Genomic DNA, 24,754 nt, shown 5'->3' with positions numbered 1-24,754 from the left:
GAGGGCCGGGCCCAGGTGAGGGCCGGGCCCAGGTGAGGGCCGGGCCCAGGTGAGGGCCGGGCCCAGGTGAGGGCGGCGGTGTCTGCCATGCCGGCCTCAGGCCAGCTCATGGTGCTGCTCTTGCTGTGCCTGCTGGCCATGGCTTTGCCCGGTGTGGGCGCCGGCTCCGGGCGGTTCTGGCACCTCACGGACCTGCACTGGGACCCCGGGTACGAGGCGGCGGCGGCAGCGGGGCAGCCGTGCCCGTCGGGCGGCGGTCGGGCCGGGCCCGCCGGGCCGTGGGGCAGCTACCTGTGCGATGCTCCCTGGAACCTGCTCCGCTCGGCCGCCCGGGCCATGCGGGCCCGCCTGGCCGCGCCGGACTTTGTCCTCTGGACCGGGTGAGAGCGCCGGGCCCGCCTGAGGGACACCGGGGCTGGGCGGGAGAAGGGCAGTTGCACCCCGTACGGAGCTCGTGGTGTGTGTGGCAGGGCTCCTTCCATGGTCCCCGCTTTGGAAAGGAGAGGGCAGAATGCGCCTTGTAATGTAAAACGGGTTGGGAGGAAAGCACAACGCCAGCGAGGGCGCTCGACACTGGCAAGACGCTTGTGGCAGTGAGGTGACAAAAGGATCACAACTCCCTGTCCGTCCTTTGTGCATCCTTTCCGGCCGTGTGTGATCGATCCCACAGTGAGTCCGAGTACCCGGAACGCCCAGGGGAAGGAGCTGTGGGCTGTGTGTCCATCCAGCCCTGCCGGTCAGAGCAGTGGGAACAGCAGGGTAAACCAGCTTGCAGCATTTCTCTGGCTGCGATGAGGCACCTGGAGATCTGGCACAAGGGACAGTTCTGCTTTAGGAGTCAGAGGAACCTCCCCAGTGGAGAATGTTCTGTCCTGATGTGGTTTCCAGGGGTGGGTCCCCTGTCCTATGGGAGGCCTCAGTAGCACTTACAGATGGTAAAAGCTTTATTTTGCATGGTGATTGTGTATCCTTCATCTGATAGTGCAGCCTCAACTTGCTGTTACCTCCAGTTCCAGTTGGCAGGGCTGTTGCTTGTCCCATGTTTTCATTTTCTGTCCCTGCAGATGCCTGTTCCTACTTAAATGCAGTTATTGGTTCTTGTGACCTTATGTTGAGTATTCTTTTTCCCTCAAGCAATTTTCCCCAGTCCTCTGACATGATTTTGAATGTTCTCCTTTCTCTCCAGTGGACTTGTGGGCAGCCCAGCATCACCTACAAATGCCATAAGCATGTTATTGCAAACACAGACATGGAGCAGCCCTGGACTGCTGCCTTATAGAGGCATTTCCTTGTTTCATGGTGATCACAGCTGTGCAAACAGCTCTGCTTCATTACTGCAGATCAGATGCCCTCAGATTGCAAAGTGCTGACCCTTGCAGTGTTTCCAGCAGCTTTAGTGCCTGTGACACACCCCAAAGCAGGGTGCACATGGGTTTTAAGGTGAAGTGAATCCTGGAATCACAGAATATCCTGAGCTGCAAGGGACCCACAAGGATCATGGATTCCAACTCCTGGCCTTGCACAGACACCCCAACAATCCCACCCTGTGCATCCCTGAGAGTGTTGTCTGAACACTCCTTGGCTCTGGCAAGTTTGGAGTGGAGCTCATTTTCCCTGTGAGCAATTTCTTGAAACTCCCTCATTGTCTTGGCCAGTCAACATAGCACTGACTTCTGCACCCAAAAGCTTACACTTTCTGTTCTAGGAGGCTCAGAGAGGAGTTGGCAGTTTTCTCTGCCTTGCTCATTGCTGTAAGCACAGGCCCTGTTAGTCCCAGACAGTGACTGTGCTGCTTCTCTTTCTAGAGATGACACTCCCCATGTCCCCAATGAGCAGCTTGGAGAAGAAAAGGTTCTACACATAATAGCAAATCTGACTTCCCTGATAAAAGAAACATTTCCAGGTAGGATTTGAGGGGTTGAGAAGGGGAGTGGTTCATAGAGACCTATGGGAAGGGTTAATCAGGATGGAGAAATGACAGAATTGGGATAGGAAAGGGCACAGAAGGGGCTGTGGTCACTGGGACTTGTTTGGTGGCCTCAATTCTGCTGTGCCACACAGCATTGATGCACACTCATGTTTCAGGTTAGCTCACTCAGGAGAGAGGAAAAGAAAGGTTTCTGTTATTAGTAATGAAGGCAGAAAAAAGGCTGCAGGATACCCTCAGACATAACCTCTGTCAGCAGGGGACAAGGAGCCTTACTGCTGGTGACAGCTCAGTCACTTGGCTGTGGGTGGCATGTCCCAAAGGTAGCTCAGAGCCCTGTGGTGCCCTGGGGCAGAGGGTGGCTGGCCTTGGCTAAGCTCTCTTCCCAAGGCTGTGAGTGCCTCAGGGAGCTCAGAGGGACTCTGCAGCCCTGACCTCCCTCCCCTGTCCTCTCTGCAGCCCTGACCTCCCTCCCCTGTCCTCTCTGCAGCCCTGACCTCCCTCCCCTGTCCTCTCTGCAGCCCTGACCTCCCTCCCCTGTCCCCTCTGCAGCCCTGACCTACCCTGTGCCTCCTTGGCTCTGCCCCCAGGTACCAAGGTCTATGCAGCAATGGGCAATCATGACTTCCACCCCAAGAATCAGTTTCCTGGGAAGGAGCACAGGATCTACAACCAAACAGCAGAGCTGTGGCGGCCCTGGCTGAGTGATGCCTCCCTTCCTCTCTTCAGAGCAGGTCTGGCACCACTGGCTCGTGTTTAGAGCATGCTGGGGATATGAGGAGGGGTAGGAGAATACCATGAACAATTTTCCTTGCTTCTATGCTCAGAGCAGCGGTATTCATAGAGGATTTGCAGAGGTAGGGCCCAATTTAATGCTGATTTCTGTCTTGGAGCTCTGCTTGCAAGAGGAAAAATTATTTTATTCTTTAGTCTCTCCTGCCATTGCCAAGTTACTGGAAAGAATGCAGAGTGGTGACCTGCAGAGGGAGGAAAAATACCTTTAAAGGTAGCAGCTGGTGCTGGGGCTCTCCAGAGCTGCCCAGCTCCTGGTGCTGCCCATTGTACCCATTCAGGTCTCCCTTCAGTGGGAGAGGCACAAGAATGGCAAGAGACACACAGGGAAGAGTCACTCCAAATCCACATCCTGGAGAGCTCAGGGCACTGTCCCAGGCAGTGACCTTGCTGTGGCTGCTGCTAAGGAGAGCAGAGAGGGGGGGAAACAAAGGGATCTGGGATCACAGCCACCAGTGTGAGCAGATCTCCAGCTCTTCCTCTGTTGGTTGCATTTTTAAGGAGCTTTCTACAGTGAGAAGCTGCCTGGCCCAGGGATGAGGGGGCGGATGGTTGTCCTCAACACCAACCTCTACTATGACCAGAATGATGAGACAGCTGCTGAGGAGGATCCTGGGGGGCAGTTCCAGTGGCTGGAAGAAACACTGACCAATGCCTCTAGAGCAGATGAAATGGTATTAAAAGGACTGAATAAACAACCTGGCTTCTCCCCAGCCTAGAAGCTCTTCCTGCTCTGCTCCCTCTCGGTGCAGCTGCAGCTGGCTGGTGCTCCATGGGTGGTGTGGGCTCTGTGCTCAGGGCAGCTCTTGCTTCTCTAGGTCTACATTGTGGGGCACGTCCCTCCTGGCTTCTTCGAGAAGAAACGGGGCAAGCCCTGGTTCCGGAGGGGCTTCAACGAGCGCTACCTGGGAATTGTGCAGAGGCACCACGCGGTGATCGCTGCCCAGTTCTTTGGGCACCATCACACAGACAGCTTTCGCATGTTCTACAGCCACACAGGTGCCTGTGTGACAGCTCTGACAGCTCTCAGAATCACTGTCCAGGAAAGGTTTTAGTGGCTGTTGGCTGGAAGCGGCTAAGAAGCCAGCAAAAGCATCTGACATGCTTTGGGCAGCAAGAGGCAACAGTGGTTCTCATCTCTACCCCCAGTCTGTAGCTCCTGCCCTTCTTCCTATTCACCCTCAAATGTTGCTGTTTCCCCTCAATGCCTGGCAGCTTCTTGCCTCTTCTGTCTTGAGGGCTTTGGGCATTGCTGAGGGAGCAGTGCTGAATCTCTGTGTGTGTGGGGTGCTCTGGGTGAACACATTTGCTGATGTGGTTCTCTGGCCACCCTTACTGCAGGAGCCTTTGGCAGCATTGGAGAGCCCATTGCTGGCTGCAGCAGCCCTGTGCTCAGTCCCCAGTGTTGTTCCACGTGTTAATCTTTGTGTGTGGGGTGGTACAGGGAGCTGGGGACAAAGGTGCTGGCAGCAATGCAATCTGCTCCAGATGCTCTCTGTGATGGGGACAGGGTGTAGGACAAGCCATGGTCTCCAGTCACAGTTTGCTTTGCATTTCTGTGAAGGTACTCCAATCAATGTCATGTTCCTGGCCCCTGGAGTGACTCCCTGGAAAACAACATTACCTGGAGTGAGCAATGGAGCCAACAACCCTGCGATTCGGGTGATCGACTATGATCAGGACACCCTGCAGGTCTTGGTAGGGACCCCTGTGTGCACCACACTGCAGCTCCAGAACAACTGTAATTCCCCCTCTAGTCAGAACAGGATTTCTCAGTCCACAGAAGCTGAGTGGCTGTATGGGAGAGGACTCTGACCCAGGATATTTCAGCCTTGTGTCTGGCACAAAGATTTAGTTGGAGTGTCAGTGAGTTGAATGAAGCATGGCCCTGGCAGCCAGTGCATCCAGCTGGGATGAGTTCCCCTGGGCAGGGTCAGACAGTTTTTGTGGTGTTCTTCATGTCCTTAGTAAGTTTCATTTGACACTTGCTTTACTCTCCAGATAATATGGATCACAGAACTACTCTTAGAGTAATAACAGACTTGTCAGACCCTCTCCAAAACCTTTAAACCGTCTGAAAAATTATCTCTGTCCCTCTGAATTGAGGTGAATTGTAGGGGCAGCTTCTGTTTCCCATCTCTTGTTTGCCAAGAGGTGGAGGATGGGTGCTTATGCCCTCCTTTGTAGTGGATGAAGCTGTCTATAGTTGCTCTGTTTACATGTTTATAGCACAGAAGTGAATGCTAAGATATGCTGTGCAAGGCTGGGGAGTCAGTGAAGCAGAGAGAAAAAGGGCAAGAGACTGAGAACAGCTGTGAAAAACTTGATTCTTCAGTTCACAGTTGAGAAGATAACTTCTCAATAACACTCACGTGGCCCTTGCTTCTGCTGGGCGGTGTTGATAGTAACTGACTGATGTCTGAGCAGGCCAGGCTCAAAGCTTCTGACGTTTGGAGGTCAAAGTCAAGCAGAGCAAAGCCACCCCTTCACCCCTTAGGAAACAGGCTGTTTGGGGTGGGTTCTGGGGGGTCTCACCTGAGGTGTCCCCTGGGTAGGAAGCCCCATCAAGGGCAGCTGGGCCCTTGGGGTGGGGGCCAAACTCGACCCAGTGTTTCACCCAGGGCCATCTTGTCCTGATGTCCCCCAGTTGTTTTTCTCTCTCTCAGGATATGGTGACTTACTACTTGAACCTTACTCGTGCCAACACGATGGCCTCAGCACGGCAGGAAGAGTTCCCAGAGTGGGAGGAGGAGTACAGGCTGACAGAAGCCTTCCAGGTCCCTGATGGCTCTGCAGGCTCCATGCAGACAGTGCTGGAGAGGATCTCCAGGGACCCCCACTACTTGCAGCTGTACTATGAGTTTAACTCTGCCAGGTATGACCTGGAGCAGTGCCAGCAGGAATGCCGTGTGGATCACCTGTGTGCCATCAGGGAAGTCGATTTTCTAAAGTATGATGAGTGTGTGAAAACCAACAGTTCTGCCTCTGCTGCCAGCAGTGTTTGGCTTTTGGTTTTCTGCATGTTCTTAGGATTTCTCAGTCCTCAGCCAGTGCTGTGATGGCCAAGAGCAAGAGAAAAGGAGGAGGGCATGAGATCACACTACACTGCATGTGAATTGGTGGTTTTGGCATTGAGAACTTGCTTGGAAAACAGGACAAAATTATCAATGTTTACTAAAAGCCCTGTGATTTGAAATTTTCTGGAGAAACTTGATGTGTGAAGAGCAATGTTTTTGAGAGCCCTGTTGTGCTAAAGTGACTGCAACAAGGAGTGTCTCCCCTCTGGTAGGACTGCTGGGGCAGCCCCACAAATCAGATGAAGACCAGGCCTCCCTGTGGACATGAACTGGCAAAGGGTGAGGGTAGGGAGCTGCCACATGTTCCAGAGGCTGCTGACAGCATTCCTTATTTTGGCACACACTTCTGCACAGCTGGTGACTCAGGAAGTCTTGTGGTGGCTTTGTTCCACAGCAGCCTGTGGCTGTTGAGCAAAGCAAGGTGGGCTGGGGTGACAGCCCAGAGAGGCCAGGGCAGGCTGCAGATCCAGTGACAGGGGATGGAGCCTCAGCCTGCCAAGGCCTCACTCTGTCAGAGGAGCAGGCTGAACAATGAGAGTCTGGAGTACAACTTACAAAGAGGATTAAGCCAGAACCAGATAAAACTCGACTCGCATAACAAAAGCAACCACTGTTCAAAATCCACTGTTGAGTGTCACTTGTGTACCAAAGTGCAGCACGAGGCAGCAGAGCAGGTCACAAGCAAAGCAGCTGGGGCAGCTTTAGGAGCTGCAGCCTGAGGCAGCCCAAGGCCAAGGCCTGCAGGGACAAGGGCACTTGGCCATGGCGGGATCCTCCCCTGAGCCCACAGCACATCAGGCAGGCTCAGCTGTACCAGTGCAGACTGGAACGAACACACTACACTCTCCAACCTGGCAAAATCTGCATTTAATTTACAACATAGTAAAGGTTACAGGTAAAAAGCTCAACAGAAGTGTGAAAAGGCCTATTACATATTACACAAGTGTACAAATGTCTGTACAAAGCCCCTCGATGTTCCTGTCCCCTCGTGGCCAGCTGTGGCCCCTGAGCTCTGAAATAATAAGAGCTGATTCAGAGTCTGAGAGGAGAAGAGCTTTAAAAAACGAGCAGTGAAGTTTCCCTTGTCAAGAAAAGTCTTGCAAAGAGCCACTTGCAAAAAAAATTCCAAAAACCCCCCACCCCTACCCTCTTCCCCCCAAAATAAAATAAAACAACAAAAAAAAAAATCCAAAAGAAAAATAAGGAAACCTGCTCAACTTTTGTTTGTCCTGACTAGTCTTACTCTAAAGAGTTGCCTTAGAAAGCAACTGGCTGGGAAATGAAAATCTTAGAGGCCAGACTAAAGAGGAAGATTCTGAGTTATTGTGGGAGCACTGGGAAGCAGAACAAATGCCCAACAGCTGAACCATCAATGGCAACTTAAACACAGAGCAGCACAGCTGGATCATGGAGCAGGTGCTGAATCCACACAAGGAACAGTCTGAGCTGGATGTGATAGTGTGGGGAGGGAACAGAGCAGTCTCTAAAGCCATGGCTCTTGTGAGCTGGGCAGCTGCCTGCTGGCACCTCAGGGACATGATAGAAGCAATCACTGCAGAGAGGAACTCACAGATTTTGGGGCATCTGTCTGAAACGGGTCTGGTGCATCCAGCATCCTATTTCACTGGAACACAGCACTGATCCTGCACCATCCCAGCTCCCTGGAACACAGCACTGACCCAGCACCATCCCAGCTCCCTGGAACACAGCACTGACCCTGCACCATCCCAGCTCCCTGGAACACAGCACTGATCCTGCACCATCCCAGCTCCCTGGAACACAGCACTGATCCTGCACCATCCCAGCTCCCTGGAACACAGCACTGATCCAGCACCATCCCAGCTCCCTGGAACACAGCCTGATCCAGCACCATCCCAGCTCCCTGGAACACAGCCCAGCCCCAACAACCTGCCAGTACCTCCCCAAGCAGCTGCAGTCCTGCACACAGTGAACAGCCAGGTACATGCTCTCATTTCAGTGCACATTTCCTGGATCCCCCAAACAGCAAAGGAATTTGACTTGTAGCTGAACTGCATTAGAGTGTGTACAAAAATCCAGAATAAACTTAAGAATAATAAAGCTCTGGCCTTACCTTGCATAAAGTACAGCCACAATATGTCTGAGTATGTGAATAATTTTCAAATATCAACCCAAGGAACTAAAGGGCTTGAGCAACAACCCAAGTCCACTGAGAATTCCTATTCTGGCTCTCAGTAGCACTCAATTCTCACCTGCAGTTCCCAGCAGCTAAAATATTAGTGTGTGGGGAACAGGCCAGTCCTCCCAGCTTTTTGTCTTGATGAATCTCATATACTCTAAACTTAAAAGTTCCATTTGCAAATAAAAATGAAACTATTTAAGTTACAGGGCCACCAAGTCTAAAAGAAACTCCACTGTGTTAACTTCACCCTGAGTTATCCAGGGGAGTCACCATGGCACAGTGCAGACAGTGCCTGATCCTGTTGGATGCCCTGTTTGCACCCTGTATCCATCCCACAGACCCCATTCTGCAGCACTGGAACAAAGCTAAGGAACCCACCTGCCTCCCTGCTTTTCCATCTCAACTCATGGCTCATGGGATGATCTAGTGTTTTATGTGGAAATCAAAACAAGCTGTAGCCAAACTAAAAATAATAATAATAATAATAAAAATAAAAAAGACAATGCCCCACATTGGTGGGGTTTTGAAAATATAAAAAATAAAAGCTGACCTATATTCTGCAAGTTTTACAACTCCTTCCAATGGGATTCTGCAAGGCTTGGCCCCACAAACATTTCCTCTTGACAGAGCTGCCCTGCTGTGAGAATGGCCAGCAGGAACAGTGTCACCAGAGCGAGCCCAGCACTGAGATACACAGACCTGCAGGGTCATGCCATAAGTGATAATGAAATTGTGTGACTGCCCCTTTGACTTGTGGATCCAAACTCAGCACAAAGACCTCTGGGACAGTGGTGGCTAAGAAAAGGCTGTAGGGGTTTTGGTTCAAAAGGAGACGGGAGCTGCATTTCTTTTTTTTTTTATAACAGACATATAAAAACATTTGAAGACAGATCTTTAAAGGATATTTCACTCCTCCAATCTTGGTATTACATCTGTTAGGACACTGAAATTTTAAAAAGACGATACCGCACATGAAAAGTTTCTGGAGTTGTAACTCCTCCCCTCCCTCAGCCCAGCTCAGATCAGCAGGGACGGGGTCGGCTTCTTGCCCGGCCAGGCCTCCTTGGCGTATTTCTTCTTCTTGGGTTCATTCACAGCTTCAGGGTTGAAGACAGCGGGGTTCGGAGCTGGGTTCATGTTCACTGTGGAGGGCACAACTGGAGTCAAGTCCACATCGGGGGCGAGGTTGGGGTAGGGCATGGGCAGCCCCCCGATGAGCGCGGTGCCGTGGACGCTGTGGGGCTGCGAGCCGGCCTCGCTGTGGGTGGGGGGCAGCCCCCCGTAGAGCCCCCCGCTGTAGGGGAAGCTCTGCATGCGCCGCGACGCCGACTCGTCCGTGGGCAGCGAGCCCGCGTTCTCCAGGCGCTTCTTCTGCAGGCACGAGGAGTGAGAGAGTTACTCACAATGCAAGGAACATCAACCTGCTTAAACTGGGTGCCAAGACCGTTTTCTGTTGTGCTGTGATTGCAGGGTTTACCTCAGAACCCCGGGTCCCTCCCCTGAAGATTCCCCCCCAGGTGTGTCAGTCACCTCTCCTTTCCCCTCCCAGCACTGTCTGTCAGTCCTGGCATTCCAGAAGGGCTCCAGTGATTGGCAGGTTCAAAGGATGCCCTCTACCCCTGGGGGGCACTGGGCCATCCAGGTGTCCTTTGTCCCTTGAGACCTCCCCTCCTGTCCCTGGCTGGTGGCTCCCTGCCCCTTCCCTGCCCTCTCCCCGGGGTTAAAAGGAGCAGCACCCACGGGGTCAGGAGTTCTGCTGGAGCTGGGGCTGGGTTCAGAGGCTGTGGGCCAGAACAAAGCTCTGGATCCAAACCCTCCATCAGAACCCACTCCTTTCCTTCCCCATGGCCTTAAAGCTTCTCTGGCAGAGGGAAACCCGAGGAGCAGCCCCTGTGATGGGGGGAAGCTCCATCCTGCAGCCACCAGAGCTCCTGCACACCTGGGCTTGTCCCCACGTGCCAGCTGGAGCCCCCAGCCAGCCCAAAGTGTCTGTGGGGTGAAACACCACCCAGCCATGGCCAAAAGTGTCTGTGGGGTGAAACACCACCCAGCCATGGCCAAAAGTGTCTGTGGGGTGAAACACCACCCAGCCATGGCCAAAAGTGTCTGTGGGGTGAAACACCACCCAGCCATGGCCAAAAGTGTCTGTGGGGTGAAACACCACCCAGCCATGGCCAAAAGTGTCTGCGGGGTGAAACACCACCCAGCCATGGCCAAAAGTGTCTGCGGGGTGAAACACCACCCAGCCATGGCCAAAAGTGTCTGTGGGTGAAACACCACCCAGCCATGGCCAAAAGTGTCTGTGGGTGAAACACCACACAGCCATGGCCAAAAGTGTCTGTGGGTGAAACACCACCCAGCCATGGCCAAAAGTGTCTGTGGGGTGAAACACCACCCAGCCATGGCCAAAAGTGTCTCTGGGGTGAAACACCACAGTGCTGCTGTTTGGTTCAGCAGCAAGGGCCAGACAAGCTCAGGCATGTCCCATTCAGCTATATTGGTAATATTCCAATAGTTTTCCCCAAGAGGCACCTAAATCTGCCACATACAAAGTGCTAACAGGCCATGTCCCAGTCTTTGTCCTACAAGGTTTCCTGGAAACCTGGGCTGCCTTGAAAACCACAACAATAAACTCTCAGATGTGCACAGTGCAGGAAGGGAGACAAAAGCTGACACTCAGGTGTAACTCAGATGAAGTCTGAGCACCTCTTCACCTCCTTTACACTCCTGCCAATCTTGAACTCATCCTGAACAAAGACCAAGTAGGTCACAGGATGTCCTGGGTTGGAACAGACCCACAAGGCTCACTGAGTCCAACTCCTGGCCCTGCACACAACACCCCAAGTCCCACCCCGTGCCTGAGAGCATTATAACACAAACCTTCCCTCTCCCACAGAAAGAAACTTCAACTTCTAGATCACTTGGGTAATTTTGCTCCTGATCACTGGAATCTTCTCCTGCAGTCTGGATTTATGGACTATTATCCTTCTCCACATGACGTTATTTAGGCTATACCAGCAACAAGTGAAATTGCTGTTACACAGTGGCTTAGCTGCTCTGAAGCTCTGCAGATCTTTCTTTTTCCTTGCATACTCCAATTAAACAGAACACTCATCTTGGAGCAAAGCCTAAACCTGCTTGTTCTAGTACACAAACCTATGAAACATCAAACACAGTATTTAAATAAACTCTCATTTTCCCCTTCTATTACCACAGTTTTATCTGACACCTGGAACTAATGCACCAGATTTCTAGAAAGTGTTTCTTTTTGGGAGGAAAAAAAAAATCACCATTGATCCCATGTATTATTAAAGAAAAAAAGCTAAAGCTGGGTTCAAAGAGAAATGCTCAAATTTGCTAAAAAAGACAACTGTGGAACACAGACATGACTTCTGCTTAACAATGAAACACCTCCCATGTGGGAGCACTCTGTTTCTAAGGTGCAATTCATAAATTATAAGGTGAGTTCATCAATGTAATGTGCTAATGAGAAAGGTAGGAGTCAACCCATACCTTAACAGGGACCACTGCTGTCTGTACCATGTTCCTGAAGCGCCCCACAGATGGGTCCACGTCCTCTGCAAAGAAAAACAGGGATGACTGTGAGCACAACCTGTGAGCACAACCTGTGATGCCTTCAGTGAGCACATGGGAAAAATAATCTCTGTGGGGTAACGTAGGAATGTGCTCCCTGTCGATGGAGTGACCAAATTATTCTCTGTCTCCTTAAAAAGGAAATAAGCCCAGAAGTTTCTCTCCTCAATTTAGTAAAAAGACACCTCATAGGACCTTAGGGACTTCACCTCAAACTTAAGGAGAGCAAGCTCCTTACCTGGATTGATGATCTCATCATCATCACTGAACGTCACTCTGGAGTTCTTCCGCTTTCGCTTTGGCCTCTGGATGTCCAAGTTCCCTTCCTCAATGGTCAGTGTGGAGATCCTTTTGTTGTGGGCTGTATTAAACTCTGTCAGATTCTACAGCAAATTTACAAACAAATGAAGTCTGATTTAATCGCGTGACTGTGCACATCAGAGGACCACAGGACATTGTTTAGTTTCAACTTCACTGTTAGATTTATGGACCTGATGATCTTAAAGGTCTTTTCCAAGCTAAATGATTCCATGACTAAGCAAATGAGTGGGGAATGCTGTCCTTGCTGGAAATGCCATCAAGGCAGTGTGCCATCACACTTGTGGTGTTTGTGAGGGTCCCCAGGACGAGGTGAGAAATGAGAATCTGACTCCAAGTTCTCAGAAGGCTGATATTCTATTCTATTCTATTCTATTCTATTCTATTCTATTCTATTCTATTCTATTCTATTCTATTCTATTCTATTCTATTCTATTCTATTCTATTCTATTCTATTCTATTCTACTCTGCTGAAACTATACTAAAGAAAAAGATACATCAGGAGTCTCGACAAGAATGAATAATAAAAACTCATGTCTCCTCAGAGCCTGGACACAGCTGAACCATGATTGGTCATGAAATTAAAACAATTCCCATGCTGGATAAACAATCTCCAAATCACATTCCAAAGCAGCAAAACAGGGAGAAGCTGAAGCTTCCCAGGAGAAGAAATCCTGGCGAAGGATTTTTCAGAAAATATCATGGTGACTTATACTCACGTCCAGTTCTGTCTCCTCCTCTGGCAGCCCCAGCAAACCCTTCAGCTCCTCATCCTCACCACCCATCTTCTCATCCCCCTTCACGGCTGAGGGCAGTGTCTGCGGCTTCTCGCGCAGGGTGTACGCGCGCGTGGAGGCGCCGAAGGAAACCGTGGAGTCGATGGGGATCTGCTGGGGCTTGTGAGCTTCCAAACGGATGTGGCCCAAGAACGTGCCATGTGCTGAGGACAGCAAAATGCAAAATATTCTGTTGAGCTTGGGATTGTGGTATTCAAGTTTGAGAACGTTAGAAATGGTAACAATCGGTCCAAGGTATAAGGCACTGAGGTACTGCTGAAAGCATTGGCTATGCAGACCCACCACCTCACAAACTGAGATGACACACACCAGAGGTCCTCAAAAAACACTGGAAATAAACTACAAACACATTTTACTTTCTGTATTCCTGCAGGTCCCAATGTATGGTCTGGACAGTGCAAAAAAAAATACCTGACAGGTTTCAGACTTTGGGAAATCACCCTCAGAAGACAAGGCTTCACTAAAAGTGTGATGGGAAGGCCAAGTCACTTTCCTCCTCTCCTTTGGCCTCTTACAAGTTAGAAATGTTTGAAACACCCAGTGAGGCAGCTGTAGGCTGACTGGAGCAAACACTCCTTTGCCCTAACCCTTGTCTTTCCCTACAATGCCAATTCAAATTATATCAATTTGCCCACAGTGCAGACAACAATGGAAAAGGAAAAAGTGTCTCAGATTCAGAATGTTTAAGTGCTGAAGCACAGCTCTTCTGTCTGGTTAATGCCACACTACTTACTGCTGTTCAGATCTATGAGGAAAACCCTCTTGAGATGTTTGTGATAGACCAAGGCAGCATGGACCCGAGAGCAAGACTGGTGGTCAATGGTAAAATCACAGAGATCAGGATTTCTCCCAAAGAGATAGTATTTCTTCTCATCAATGATGAGTTTCTGAGGTAGAATATCAAACAGAGAAGCATATTAGACTCCTAGAATCTTTTGGAACTTCCTGAAAAAAATTCAAGAACATGAATAAATAGAGCAAATTCAAGACAAAGCATCAACAGCTCATCAATATTTCAGTTTAGTCTGGCACTGTTAAATACATCAACTCAAGTCTGCTCCACAAACACTGCAAGCAGTTACCTCACAATTTCAGTTACCATAAAAACTGTTCAAACCATTTCTCATTCTTGCCCACAAGTGAAACCAAAAGCATCCTTTAAGTTTTCATTTGCCTGTAACACACAAACAATACTGCCCTGCCTGGGCAGCACTTCCAAGAGATTTTTGCAAAGACACAAATTCATGGAAGTTACTGCAACAAATCATCAACAGAGAAGATAATTGTATTGCCTTTAATTCAAGACAACATTTCCAGAATGTTCTGTGCCTCTGAGCTATAACCCAGTGTCTTTCTTCACACACTGAGCTTAAACACTGCATGGCTTGTTTTGCTGTTGCACTTTGCAGACCCAGCAATCACAGGGTGCCCCTCAGGCCTCTGCAGAGGCTGGGACACTGATGGCTCGGTTAGTATCAAGTGCTCAATAACCCCAGGGTTTAACAAAGCTCTTCCTTGGTTACTCCTGCCTACCAGAAAAGACAAAACTGAAAAACTCTTTGCCACCTGTACTGAACAGGGAAACATAAGGACCACATCCAAGTGCTGTTTGGCTCAACACTACAGGATCTTGCAAGAATCCTTAAACTGGTGGAACTTGTTGGCAATGGCAGCTACCAGCAGCAGTTTTTCCTTCTAGACAGAGGAGAGGAGGAGCTGAGGAAAACATGTGAGGGAAAACACCATGGTGGCACCAAGGGCAGTGGAGAAGGAGAGGGAGGAGGTGGAGGAGGTGCTCCAGGTGCTGGAGCTGAGATTCTTCTGCAGGCTGTGGTGAGACCATGGTGAAGTAACTGTGTCCCTGTAATCCATGAAGTCCATGGGGAGCCAGAGATCCACCCACAGCCTGTGGGGATCCACAGGGGATGCAGAGATCCACCCACAGCCTCTGGGTATCCACAGGGGATGCAGAGATCCACCCACAGCCTCTGGGGATCCACAGGGGATGCAGAGATCCACCCACAGCCTCTGGGTATCCACAGGGGATGCAGAGATCCACCCACAGCCTCTGGGGATCCACAGGGGATGCAGAGATCCACCCACAGCCTCTGGGGATCCACAGGGGATGCAGAGATCCACCCACAGCCTCTGGGGATCCACAGGGGATGCAGAGATCCACCCACAGCCCCTGGGGATCCACAGGGGATGAAGAGATCCACCCACAGCCTCTGGGGATCCACAGGGGATGAAGAGATCCACCCACAGCCCCTGGGGATCCACAGGGGATGCAGAGATCCACCCACAGCCTGTGGGGATCCACAGGGGATGCAGAGATCCACCCACAGCCTGTAGGGATCCACAGGGGATGAAGAGATCCATGGGGGAGGCAGAGATTCAACCACAGCCCATGGGAAAAGGGCTCACACTGGAGTGGGTGGATGCCAGAGAAAGCTGTGATCCAGGGGAGAGCCAAGGAGAGAGAGGTTCCTTTTGCTTCCAAACTAGAGCAGCCCAGCCTCAAAAGACTGCACCCCATGGATGAGTGACCCACACCACAGCAGTTTTGGGAAGCCTGTTTGCCTGTGGGAGGGACCCCATGGCACAGCAGAGAAAACACTCCTCTCCCTGAGCAAAGAGAAGATCTCAAGTGATGAACTGACCAAAACCCCCACGCCCCCACCAAATGTCCCTGCGCTGTCAGTGGGAAGGAGGGAAGGGCTGGGGGATAAAAAGGTGTTTTAAAGGCTTATTTCACTTGTTAGCCTCCTCTGACCCTGTTAATAATACATTTACTTTGTACCTTTACATTTGAACCGGTTTTGCCCTTAGAGTGTTTTTTTCTCCCAATCCTTATCTCAACTCATGAGCCCTTCATTTTATTTTTCCCTTCTCCCCTGCCCAACTGTAGCAGGAGAGGATAAGTGAATGACTTTTGTGGGTGCCTGGCATTTGGCCAGTGTCAAACCACTACACCCAGAAACATTTCTGTTTCAGTCAGCTTCAAGATAGGAGTCTCTCCACACTGAAATACATTCACTGGTTTGGGTTCTCTCTGTCAACAATGGGAAAGAGACTTTTCTTTATTTATTACTTTCAGTGTGATATAAGAAAAAATATGAAATAGAGAATGAAGTGGTGCTGTAATAAAAATAACTTGCTGTATCTGTGCTGATCACAACACAGTTCACAGATGCTGAATGTGGGAGGAAAATCAAATCAAACTGTATTTCATACTGCAGGACAGAGCAGCACTCTTGCAAAATACAGGATGCCTGGTTAATCTGACTGTAATGCAAAATAAAAAAATTAACTGACCAGACAGGTTTCTCAAACAAGCAGTACAAAGGGAAGAGGTTTAACTGATGGAAGGCCTGCATGGCATGAGGCAAGGGAAAAGTCACTTCATTCATTGTTTCAGAGAAAAAAACACCTGATTTGAAGATAATGAATACATGAGAGAAAGGAAATACTTATGAATAAGTGTGGAAAATGATGGGGAATGTTCTGCTGCTGATGCACCAAATCCATCAAACCCTAATTCCATACCTCAATGAGTTTGTCTCCTTTGACTACATCCAGATGTAAGCCAGGTGGTGGTTTCCCTGCCCTGGAAATTAAAGGAAAAATATAGTATCAAAACATTTAATAAAAATTCTATTAGTATTAGAGCTGCTTGAGCTAACGATCAAACCTACACAAATGTAAGCAGAAGTATTTTGGGGAAAATATGAAAATCCCATTATTTTCTTTTTGTCCCTGCAGATTCCTTCTGACAACACATAAACCAAGAATCTTTTATGGTAAGAGTGAAAGTAACAGGACATGAAGCATCTCAAGCTTTACCTCTCCAGGTGAAAACCATCTGATTTACACAATTATCAGAGCAAGTCCTGAGAGCACATAGTGTGAGGCCAAGAACTAGAGATGGGGACTGGCTGGGACTGAGCTGTTTCATCATGTCACCCTCAAAATAGCACATCTCTACCCTTGGCTGAGAGGAACAGAAACTTCTACCACCTTTCCCCTCTAGGATAGTGATGGCAAAAACCTCAAAGGGGCTCTGCACACACCTGTAGCATTATAAAGTGCTGGGCAACAGCCAGTGCTCCGCCACACTCACCTGTGAGAGTGACAGGGAACACAGAACAGGCTGCAGCCCTAGAGGGACCCCTGTCCTCTGGCAGCACAGTCCATACAAAAAGCAGCCTCACTGCTCCTGCTCACCTCCTGAGCAGATCCTCCTGTCAGCAGCATCATTCCCACCCGGGCAGAGGGAGCACAGAGGCCTGAGGGACTCAGCAGATCACAGCAAGGGGTGAATTCATGGGGGCAGCAGGATCACACTGGGCACCTACAGTGCTCAGTCAGGACACTGCTGTGCCACCTGCGCCACACAGGATCCCTCAGCTCTTGGCACCAAAGGATCTTTTTCTGCTGAGATAGCTCAGGATCTGCATCTCTAGGACCTCCCCACAGGTAACATCTCTGCTGCTTGTCTCTAAGGCTGGAGCAGCTTTCCAGGCAGCAGCAGTGACCTAGTTCTTGGCTGCACTGCTGCCCTGCTGAGGAACTCTGCAGAGATCATGTTCCCATTCTGCTCAGTGCATGAGCCAGCCCAGGGAACAGTGACAGTGGCAGTGATGTTCTCAGGGTGGCTGGAGAAGAAAGAAAGGTCACTGGTAACTGATGTTCTTTGAAGGGGTTAAATACAGATGTTCATGTTGCTGGGGTGTGCCTTACATTGATTGGTTTCTTCTGTGTTGCAAGGTCAGCTCCCCTCAATAATTTCATGTAAGAACACAGTCTCCTGTTATTTCTACTTCATTTCTTTCCCAGGCATTTTCCTTTCTTGTTTCCAATCCATTACACCAGCCTGCCCAGATCTCTCTGGCCCTTTCTAAAGTAACCACTTGGGACTTTCACAAGTTTTCTTGTCAGGCCCTTCTCAAAACCTGTGGATATACCACCCTAACAAGTATATGGTTAATTCTGACTCCTTTTGTTTTGGATGAACAAACAGCAGCAGCAACAGCAGAGGATGCTAAACTCCAGCACAAGTGGTGACTTCACCACTGAAATGGGATTATGGTGATGTGGGGGAATGCTCCCAAAGGTGGGACACAGTCTCTGTGGTGAGCTGGAGTCCCTCCAGCACAGCCATGGAATCTCCTCCTCTTAGGTACTGCTTGAGCAATTTACAGCCAGGCTGCCCCTGAGCACTGCTGGCTGCTGCTGTGCTCCCTGCAGATCTCAGTGCTCAGCTTTCACTGGAACACAGGTTCCTTTCATGGAATCCTGTCCACTTCTCAGTATTCCCTCTTTCTGCCTCTGAGCATTGAAAAACTTGTTTTCCCTCCTTCCTCTGAAACTGCTAAATTCCGGTTACTCTGCAAGCCAACTTTTGGTAATTTTCACACACCAGCCTTACTCTGATCAAACAACACCTACTTCCCCAATTTTTTTTTTTTCTTTCCAAACAGGTAAACCTTTCAACAAATTCATTCTACAAGTCTCCTTCTTACTCAGTCTGGCCTCTGCTTTTTCTTTCAGTGATCTCTTCCTGGATACTCAATGGTCAGCCTGTCCTATCACATTTTAGCAACTCCCTCCCTGTACCTGTCAGGTCACAGGAGAGCCCCCAGGAGCTCCAGCACAGCTGAATCCTGTCTGATGCTGCTGTTTTGCTATATACCAGCTCTGCTTTTTCATTGCCCCCTCTACTTTTTGGTTCATTCTTGCTCTTATTTTTACTCTGCTACTACCTTCAACTTTACTTTCAACAGATAAACCAAGCTCAGCAGTATGACAAGGCAGTGCCTTCAGCTGTGAATTAAAGTCCTAGAAAGATCTACCTCTTCTCTGGGCTCTTTTGGACTGTAGAGAATCCTTTGCAGGCAGTATTTCCCCCAACTACCTATTCCTGCAAAAGACTGAACACAGGAAGGTTGCAAATACTGATTATGATACCATGAAAACAAATTCAGAGAAATAATTTCTGATAGAAAACTCCTTTGGAGCATTTTAAGTCAAAGTCACAGCTCAGGCTGTCCAAGTTAGATACCCTGAAAACCCTTTTAATAAAAAAAAAGTAGGAAGATTTTTCAGTTTTATATTAAAAATTATTTGGCTCCAAAGCCACCAAAGATCAGAAGTAATGCCTGGATTTGGAAGTATCAGTCACCCTTCACATGCTCTGCCCCATCAAACCTCACACCTCATGGATCAAGGAGTAAAACATGAAAGGAAATCTCTCACAGAAATCTCCTAGAAGAAAGTTGGTTAGAAAGCTGGCCTTATGCTGGTACAGCAGAGCAGTTTTTTCCCATTTTATGTCCAATGTTTAAAAAGTCCTTTTCCACTAAACTAATTCCACTATGTGCTAAAACATCCACTAAATGAATTTTCCTGCACAGTTCTGAAGGCTGAAGAATTACTTGAGGTCAGCAGATTGTCCTCTCAACAGAACACAAAGAGCCCTTAGCGCTGCCCAAGGCCAGTGCTCTCCTATCACAACTTGGCTCCAGCACAAGTGCTGGAAATGTGCTTGAAAATGAGAAAGAAGCAATTTCTTCTGTACCTTGCAGATGGTGCATCACAGCCCCCAGTGCCTCCCCAGGGCAGCATCCTGCAAGTGACCTGAAAATAACACCTGCAAATGCACTGATTGTGCTGGTCACTAGCTGAGTGAGTTTGACTGACACCCAGGATGCTCTGACTGCCTCCTGAATCCTGGAACTCCTGGGGGGGGGATGTGAAGCCTTCCAGAGAATTAACAGAGCTGACTGGCAAGGAGAACAGGAGCATTCCCAGCCTGGGATTTCCCTCAGCAGCTGCACATGTGGATTTGCTGGACTTACAAAAGACATCAACTGCTTACAATGATCAGCAGTTAAATATTTCCAAGGGATACCACTGAACAAAAGCAGGGTCCAGCACAGGTTTTAAAAACATTTAAATACCTACAAGCAAAGAAATCTTTCTTCTCTACTCTTCTCTGAAACAGAAAATTGTGTTTCTTTGCTTTCTTACAGAAAACATCAACTTACAGAAGACATCAACTGCTTACAATGATCAGCAGTTAAATATTTCCAAGGGATACCACTGAACAAAAGCAGGGTCCAGCAAAGGTTTTTAAAATATTGAAATACCTACAAGCAAAGAAATCTTTTTCCTCTACTAGAAACAGAAAATTGTGTTTCTTTGCTTTCTCCACCTCACGTTCCAAAGGCCAGGCCATGTCTCTGTAACAAAGAGAAAGCATTTTGGAAAAGAAGGACAAGGCCATCAACACTTTGGAATGTGCCAAGTAAGAGAACTGAGTTTTTACAAATCAGGATCTCTTCCACAGTGCAGATTCAATGCTGACATGCCAGCAGGGTTATAATATCTATATCCAGCTGAAACTCAGCAGCCTGACTGAAATTTGGAATTGCTGCTATTTAGGACATAGACAGTACAGCCATAATTCTATTGTGTTAGTTTAAAATTAGGTCAATTATTTGGGTTCCTAAACGTGACTCAGAAGCTAAATTTAGCCACTTCCTAAAAATCTTGGCCTCTGTGACTCATGTACACACCTCCATGTCCAACTTCAAGGACAGGGTGGAATTTGCAGAACTCTGGAGCTCATACTCTCCAGAAATCTGTGTAAAAGCATCACCAGGAATAGCCAGGTTTTGGCCAAAGAAACTAAAGAGAAACAATTGCTGCCTTCAAACAATTTCTAATGTATGTCCATTCCAGGACAAAGCTGACATCCCCACTACTGATGTGTCAAAGAGAGCAAAGCAAGAGTCACAATTCCAAACCCAAGTTACACTAGGACAAAAGGACAGGCAGGCAGCATCCATTAAACATCTGATGGTCATTTCAGATAACCTGTACCTCAGAGAAATCACTTTTACCACCTAAAGCCAGCTCAGAAGGTTTGCAAAAGTCTTAATCAAACTAAGATGTCCAATTGTTATCCAAAGCCATTTTCTGATCTCATGGAATGGGTAAATTTCAACTAAAGGAAGTATTGGCTCTTTATGCCAATTGTAAATGCACAGCAAAAATCTCAGCTAATGTACAGAGGAGTTACAGCACATGCCTAAACATGTTCTGGCATCAGCAAGGTGGCAACCACTGTTTTTCATCTGTCTAAAATCTGAAGTTTAGCTGGGAACACAAGGAAAGAAAGAATAAATATTGTATGGATTATACAGAAGCAACCTATAACAGCACAAAAACTAAATCAGAGCCACAACTTCCATCAGATGAAAACTGGGAATTTCAGGGCAGAAGTCTTGTCTGGAAATGGGGTACTCAGACACTATCCAAATTATGGAAGAGGTAAAATGACAGAGGCAAACCTCAAAAGCATGAACAACAACTTAAAGGCAAGGAAAAAAACTACTCCTTTTGGTTCTATCCAAGATGTATTTCTCATGATTGGTGCTCACAGGCCCCAGGCAGCTCTCCTTAGAAGCAGGAACATAAACAGATAGGTAAAGACTGTGGGTTTGATTTTAATAGAGGTTGAGGAGACTGAAGATAGTTCACTACAGAAGAATCTGCTTCTGACTGTGAAGCCTCTCTGCCACTCCATGCTTTTGGTCACTCTTGGAATGAAGCCCTCCAATGCTGCCTGCACAGGAGACTTTGTGGTGCTTGTGTAAGACCTGGCTTCCTGCAGGGTATCTTTACATCCTCTCAAGTCAGAGCTTTAAATAACAGCACTATTGGTCCAAGCCTGCTCCTGCAAAGCACCTCCAGGCTGGAGAATCCTACCTGGGAAAGGCCCAGGTTCCACATCACACCTGTGCACTCTTTGCTTGGCTCTGAAAGGAACACTTTCAAACCATGAGCTGGAAGATCAGCAGATGTCAGCAGAAGGCATCCAGAGCTTTAGCATGAAATACACTCTACTTGTTTTGGAGAACAGAAAAATAACCAGAAATAAATAAATGCACCTGGTAGGAGAGCTCCTCACTTCCACCATGGTTATCACCAGCCAGCAGCACCCAACACTTCCCATTTTGGGTTCAGAACACAAACACTGTGACTGGAAGCTCTCCAGGCTGCCTTCCTCCTGCCTCACTTTTTTATTTTTCCTCTTATGAAACAGCTTTTGGGTTTCAAAAGGAGAAAAACACAAAGCTTTCACTGGTGTTAGCTGCCATGTCTGCACGTGCTAACTGGACAAAATCTAATTGTCTCAGGCATTCCTTTACTTCACAGCTACAAACACAGAAAAAATGGTCCCTAAAACCAATACAATATGCAAACATACAACAGGATCCAAGAGAAAATAAAAAGTTTCCTTACAATGTACAAGGAAGAGTCCAGACAGGAACTTTGCTGTACCCAAGAATTTTAGAACATTATTGTAAAAGGACATTCAGGTTGCAATAAGTGAATTACAAAAAACCTTAAAAATGTGAGAACAGAACAGGACCTGGCACCCAAACATGCCCCCCTGACCCCTGGGTTTGGATCATCTCCCAGATCCCACCTCATTTCTCATCCAGCACAACAGATTGTGCTTCAGAACCAAACCAGGGCAGGGACACAGGGAAACTCTCCCTGTCAGACCCTGCTAAGGACACAAACCAGGTACCTGAAGAGGCCCTCACAGGTGTTACATTTCTCTCCTCCAGATGGGATTTCTTTTGGAATTTGTCTGCAATAGCAGGCAAGCCACTGAGACTGAGCATTTTACAAGCTGTGTTTCCCCAGCTCCTCCATCTACAGCTTTCAAAGGTACAAGTAATTCCAATTTACCATGGGATATAAAGCATACTGTGATCACTGCTGAATAAAAACCCTAGGGGGAAAAAAAGGATGATATTTCAAATTTCAAGCTGAATATCCAGAATAATCTTTGTCTGCATCTGGTTTATTGTGTCATGATCTCATGGAACACCATTCTGTCTCATGCAGAAGTTTATTATTGTGTATGTTCAGCACAAATAAGACCCTAAAATACATGAGGCATTCTCATCCATGAGGTGAAATGACTTTACCAACTAAAGCAGGCACTTAGAAACCAGGTCTGAATTACAATACATCAGCACTGTCACAAAGCTCTGAGAGCTACAACACAGCTGGGTGAGCAGGGACAGCCTGGGCTCTGCAGGGACAGGCAGAGCTGGGCCACACAGCTCCAGCTCTCAGGTGCTGTGGGCTGCTTGTGGGATTTAAAATACCACAGTGCCCATCCCAGTGCTCTGGTGCCCATCCTGGTACCCATCCCAGTGCTGCTGTACCCATCCTGGCACCCATCCTAGTGCTGCTGTACCCATCCTGGTATCCATCCCATCCCATCCTAGTGCTCCTGTACTCATTATGGTGCCCAGGTACCCATCCCATCCTATCCCATCCCATCCCAGTGCTTCTGCACCCATGCCATGCCATCCCATCCCAGTGCTGCTGTACCTATCCTGGTACCCATCCCAATGCTCCCGCACCCATCCCACCCCATCCCATCCCATCCCACCCCATCCCATCCCATCCCATCCCATCCCATCCCATCCCATCCCATCCCATCCCATCCCATCCCATCCCATCCCATCCCTCCGCAACCAGAAGGCAGGAGGGCCAAGATCTCTTCAGCGACGATCAAAACACAGAGCAAATGACCAAGGGCACCCTGATGCCCAGCTCTGCTCCCGGCAGGAGGACGAGGCAGGGCATCTCCAGGGATCCGTTCCACCGCGGGTTCTCCCACGCTAACCCAGCCCAGGGCACGGTCGCGATGCTGCTTCTGCAGCACTCAGCCCTGACTTCTGAACTCAAGCTCATAAAAACACCAGCCTAGTTCCAAGCCGACAGATTTCCCGTACCGGACACAGCCCCTGAGCAGGATATTTAATTCCTACCACACCACGGATTCTGTCTGACCTCTCAGCAAAAGCCTCGGCACCCCAGGGAGGCCCCGGGCCCCCCGCGGCGCTGTCGAAGGCGGCACCCGAGGGCCGCGCCCGGACCCCGCCGGCCCGGCCAGCACTGTGCGGGCCCGGGGAGCGCAGCCCCGCGCCCCTCACGCCCCTCGGCCGCGCGGCCGCTCACCAGCTCGGGCACTCGAACAGGGACCCGCCGCCCGCCGGGGCCGCGCTCGCCGCCATCTTGGCTCTGCCCCATTCAGCCGCCGCGGGGCACCATGGGAGGCGCGGAGCGGCGCGCGGCGACCCCGGCGTGCACCGCGCGCTGCTGGAGGGGCGGGGACGGGGAGGGGCCTGGCTATACCCCGCCCACTTCTGGCTGGCCCCGCCTCCGTCGGGACCCGGCGCGGGAGCTGCGGGCTGCGCCGGTACCGACCCTGGAACGTGGGGACAGCACCGGTACCGACCCTGGAACGTGGGGACAGCGCCGGTACCGACCCTGGGACGCGGGGACAGCACCGGTACCGACCCTGGGACAGCGCCGGTACCGACCCTGGAACGTGGGGACAGCGCCGCTACCGACCCTGGGACTCGAGGACAGCCCCAGTACCGACCCTGGGAGGCGGGGACAGCACCGGTACCGACCCTGGAACGTGGGGACAGCGCCGCTACCGACCCTGGGACTCGAGGACAGCCCCGGTACCGAGTACCGCTTGGACAGCGCCTCTGTCCTTGCAGAGTCCCGGGCATGGCCCGGTACGAGCGCTGCAGGCGAAAAGCCGCCTGTGTCCCGGCTCGGCCCGGCCGCCGCAGGTGCCCGGGGTTGCCGGGGCTTGTGCCCGAGCCTGCAGGCACAGCCCGCTCGCTCCCCGGCTCTCACAGCACGCCAGGCTCCCCAGAACGCTTCCAGAAACTCCCGGAGGGGTCGGACACACATCCGAGAGCCGGGACACTTCAGCAACAGCCACGGGAGTTTCCAGGTTTCAAGACAGTGGCTTGTGGCTTTCCAAGCTCGGGAACATTAGTCAGGAGTGTTTAAACCACCAGCTGTGCTGCCACGATCAACGATGTGCAGAGAGAAGAAAGGAGTCAAGCAGTTACAGAAATCCTGAGCTCAGCACCCTGTACCCTCAATCCCAGTTTCCAGAGGAATAAAACAGGCTAGAAGAAGGATGGAGCCTACAAAGAATGCTCCCGGTTAGGTCTGGTGACCTAAACAAACA

At 49.7% G+C, this 24,754-nt stretch overlaps 2 protein-coding genes and 1 non-coding gene across 3 annotated transcripts; 1 reads left to right on the top strand and 2 right to left on the bottom strand.

Annotated features, from left to right (window-relative positions):
* Positions 1 to 16: 16 nt before the first annotated feature.
* Positions 17 to 7,903, top strand: SMPDL3B (sphingomyelin phosphodiesterase acid like 3B). The gene is made up of 7 exons (XM_009097615.4): positions 17 to 380; positions 1,806 to 1,903; positions 2,518 to 2,661; positions 3,221 to 3,393; positions 3,538 to 3,718; positions 4,284 to 4,417; positions 5,386 to 7,903. Exons 1-7 carry the CDS (start codon positions 88 to 90, stop codon positions 5,776 to 5,778), a joined length of 1,416 nt encoding a protein of 471 aa, XP_009095863.3. The 5' UTR covers positions 17 to 87; the 3' UTR covers positions 5,779 to 7,903.
* An 894-nt stretch (positions 7,904 to 8,797) lies between these two features.
* Positions 8,798 to 23,849, bottom strand: PPP1R8 (protein phosphatase 1 regulatory subunit 8). Its single transcript, XM_050983404.1, has 7 exons — positions 23,719 to 23,849; positions 16,213 to 16,273; positions 13,400 to 13,553; positions 12,589 to 12,809; positions 11,790 to 11,934; positions 11,471 to 11,535; positions 8,798 to 9,328 (listed from the first exon to the last, which is right to left on the bottom strand). The coding sequence occupies exons 1-7, from the start codon at positions 23,772 to 23,774 to the stop codon at positions 8,975 to 8,977; spliced, it is 1,056 nt and encodes a 351-aa protein (XP_050839361.1). The 5' UTR covers positions 23,775 to 23,849; the 3' UTR covers positions 8,798 to 8,974.
* LOC115484724 (small Cajal body-specific RNA 1) lies at positions 13,988 to 14,151 on the bottom strand. Its single transcript, XR_003945432.1, has one exon. It is a non-coding gene; the product is annotated as a small Cajal body-specific RNA 1 (non-coding RNA).
* Positions 23,850 to 24,754: the final 905 nt, after the last annotated feature.

This window comes from Serinus canaria, chromosome 23 (genome assembly GCF_022539315.1).
Source record: "Serinus canaria isolate serCan28SL12 chromosome 23, serCan2020, whole genome shotgun sequence".
Taxonomy (NCBI): domain Eukaryota; kingdom Metazoa; phylum Chordata; class Aves; order Passeriformes; family Fringillidae; genus Serinus; species Serinus canaria.
Note: the sequence above shows the minus strand (reverse complement) of the source record. Positions and strands in the feature narration are given on the sequence as shown.

Bases quoted from the DNA above. Each gene is read 5' to 3' on its own strand.
- SMPDL3B (XM_009097615.4), top strand. From the start codon at position 88: ATGCCGGCCTCAGGCCAGCTCATGGTGCTGCTCTTGCTGTGCCTGCTG. The intron at 2,662-3,220 runs GTCTGGCACCAC...TGCATTTTTAAG, and splicing joins CCTTCCTCTCTTCAGAGCAG to GAGCTTTCTACAGTGAGAAG. The intron at 4,418-5,385 runs GTAGGGACCCCT...TCTCTCTCTCAG, and splicing joins AGGACACCCTGCAGGTCTTG to GATATGGTGACTTACTACTT.
- PPP1R8 (XM_050983404.1), bottom strand. From the start codon at position 23,774: ATGGCGGCGAGCGCGGCCCCGGCGGGCGGCGGGTCCCTGTTCGAGTGC. The intron at 16,274-23,718 runs GTGAGCGGCCGC...TTTAATTTCCAG, and splicing joins CTGTTCGAGTGCCCGAGCTG to GGCAGGGAAACCACCACCTG. The intron at 12,810-13,399 runs GTAAGTAGTGTG...TGCTGTCCTCAG, and splicing joins CCTCATAGATCTGAACAGCA to CACATGGCACGTTCTTGGGC.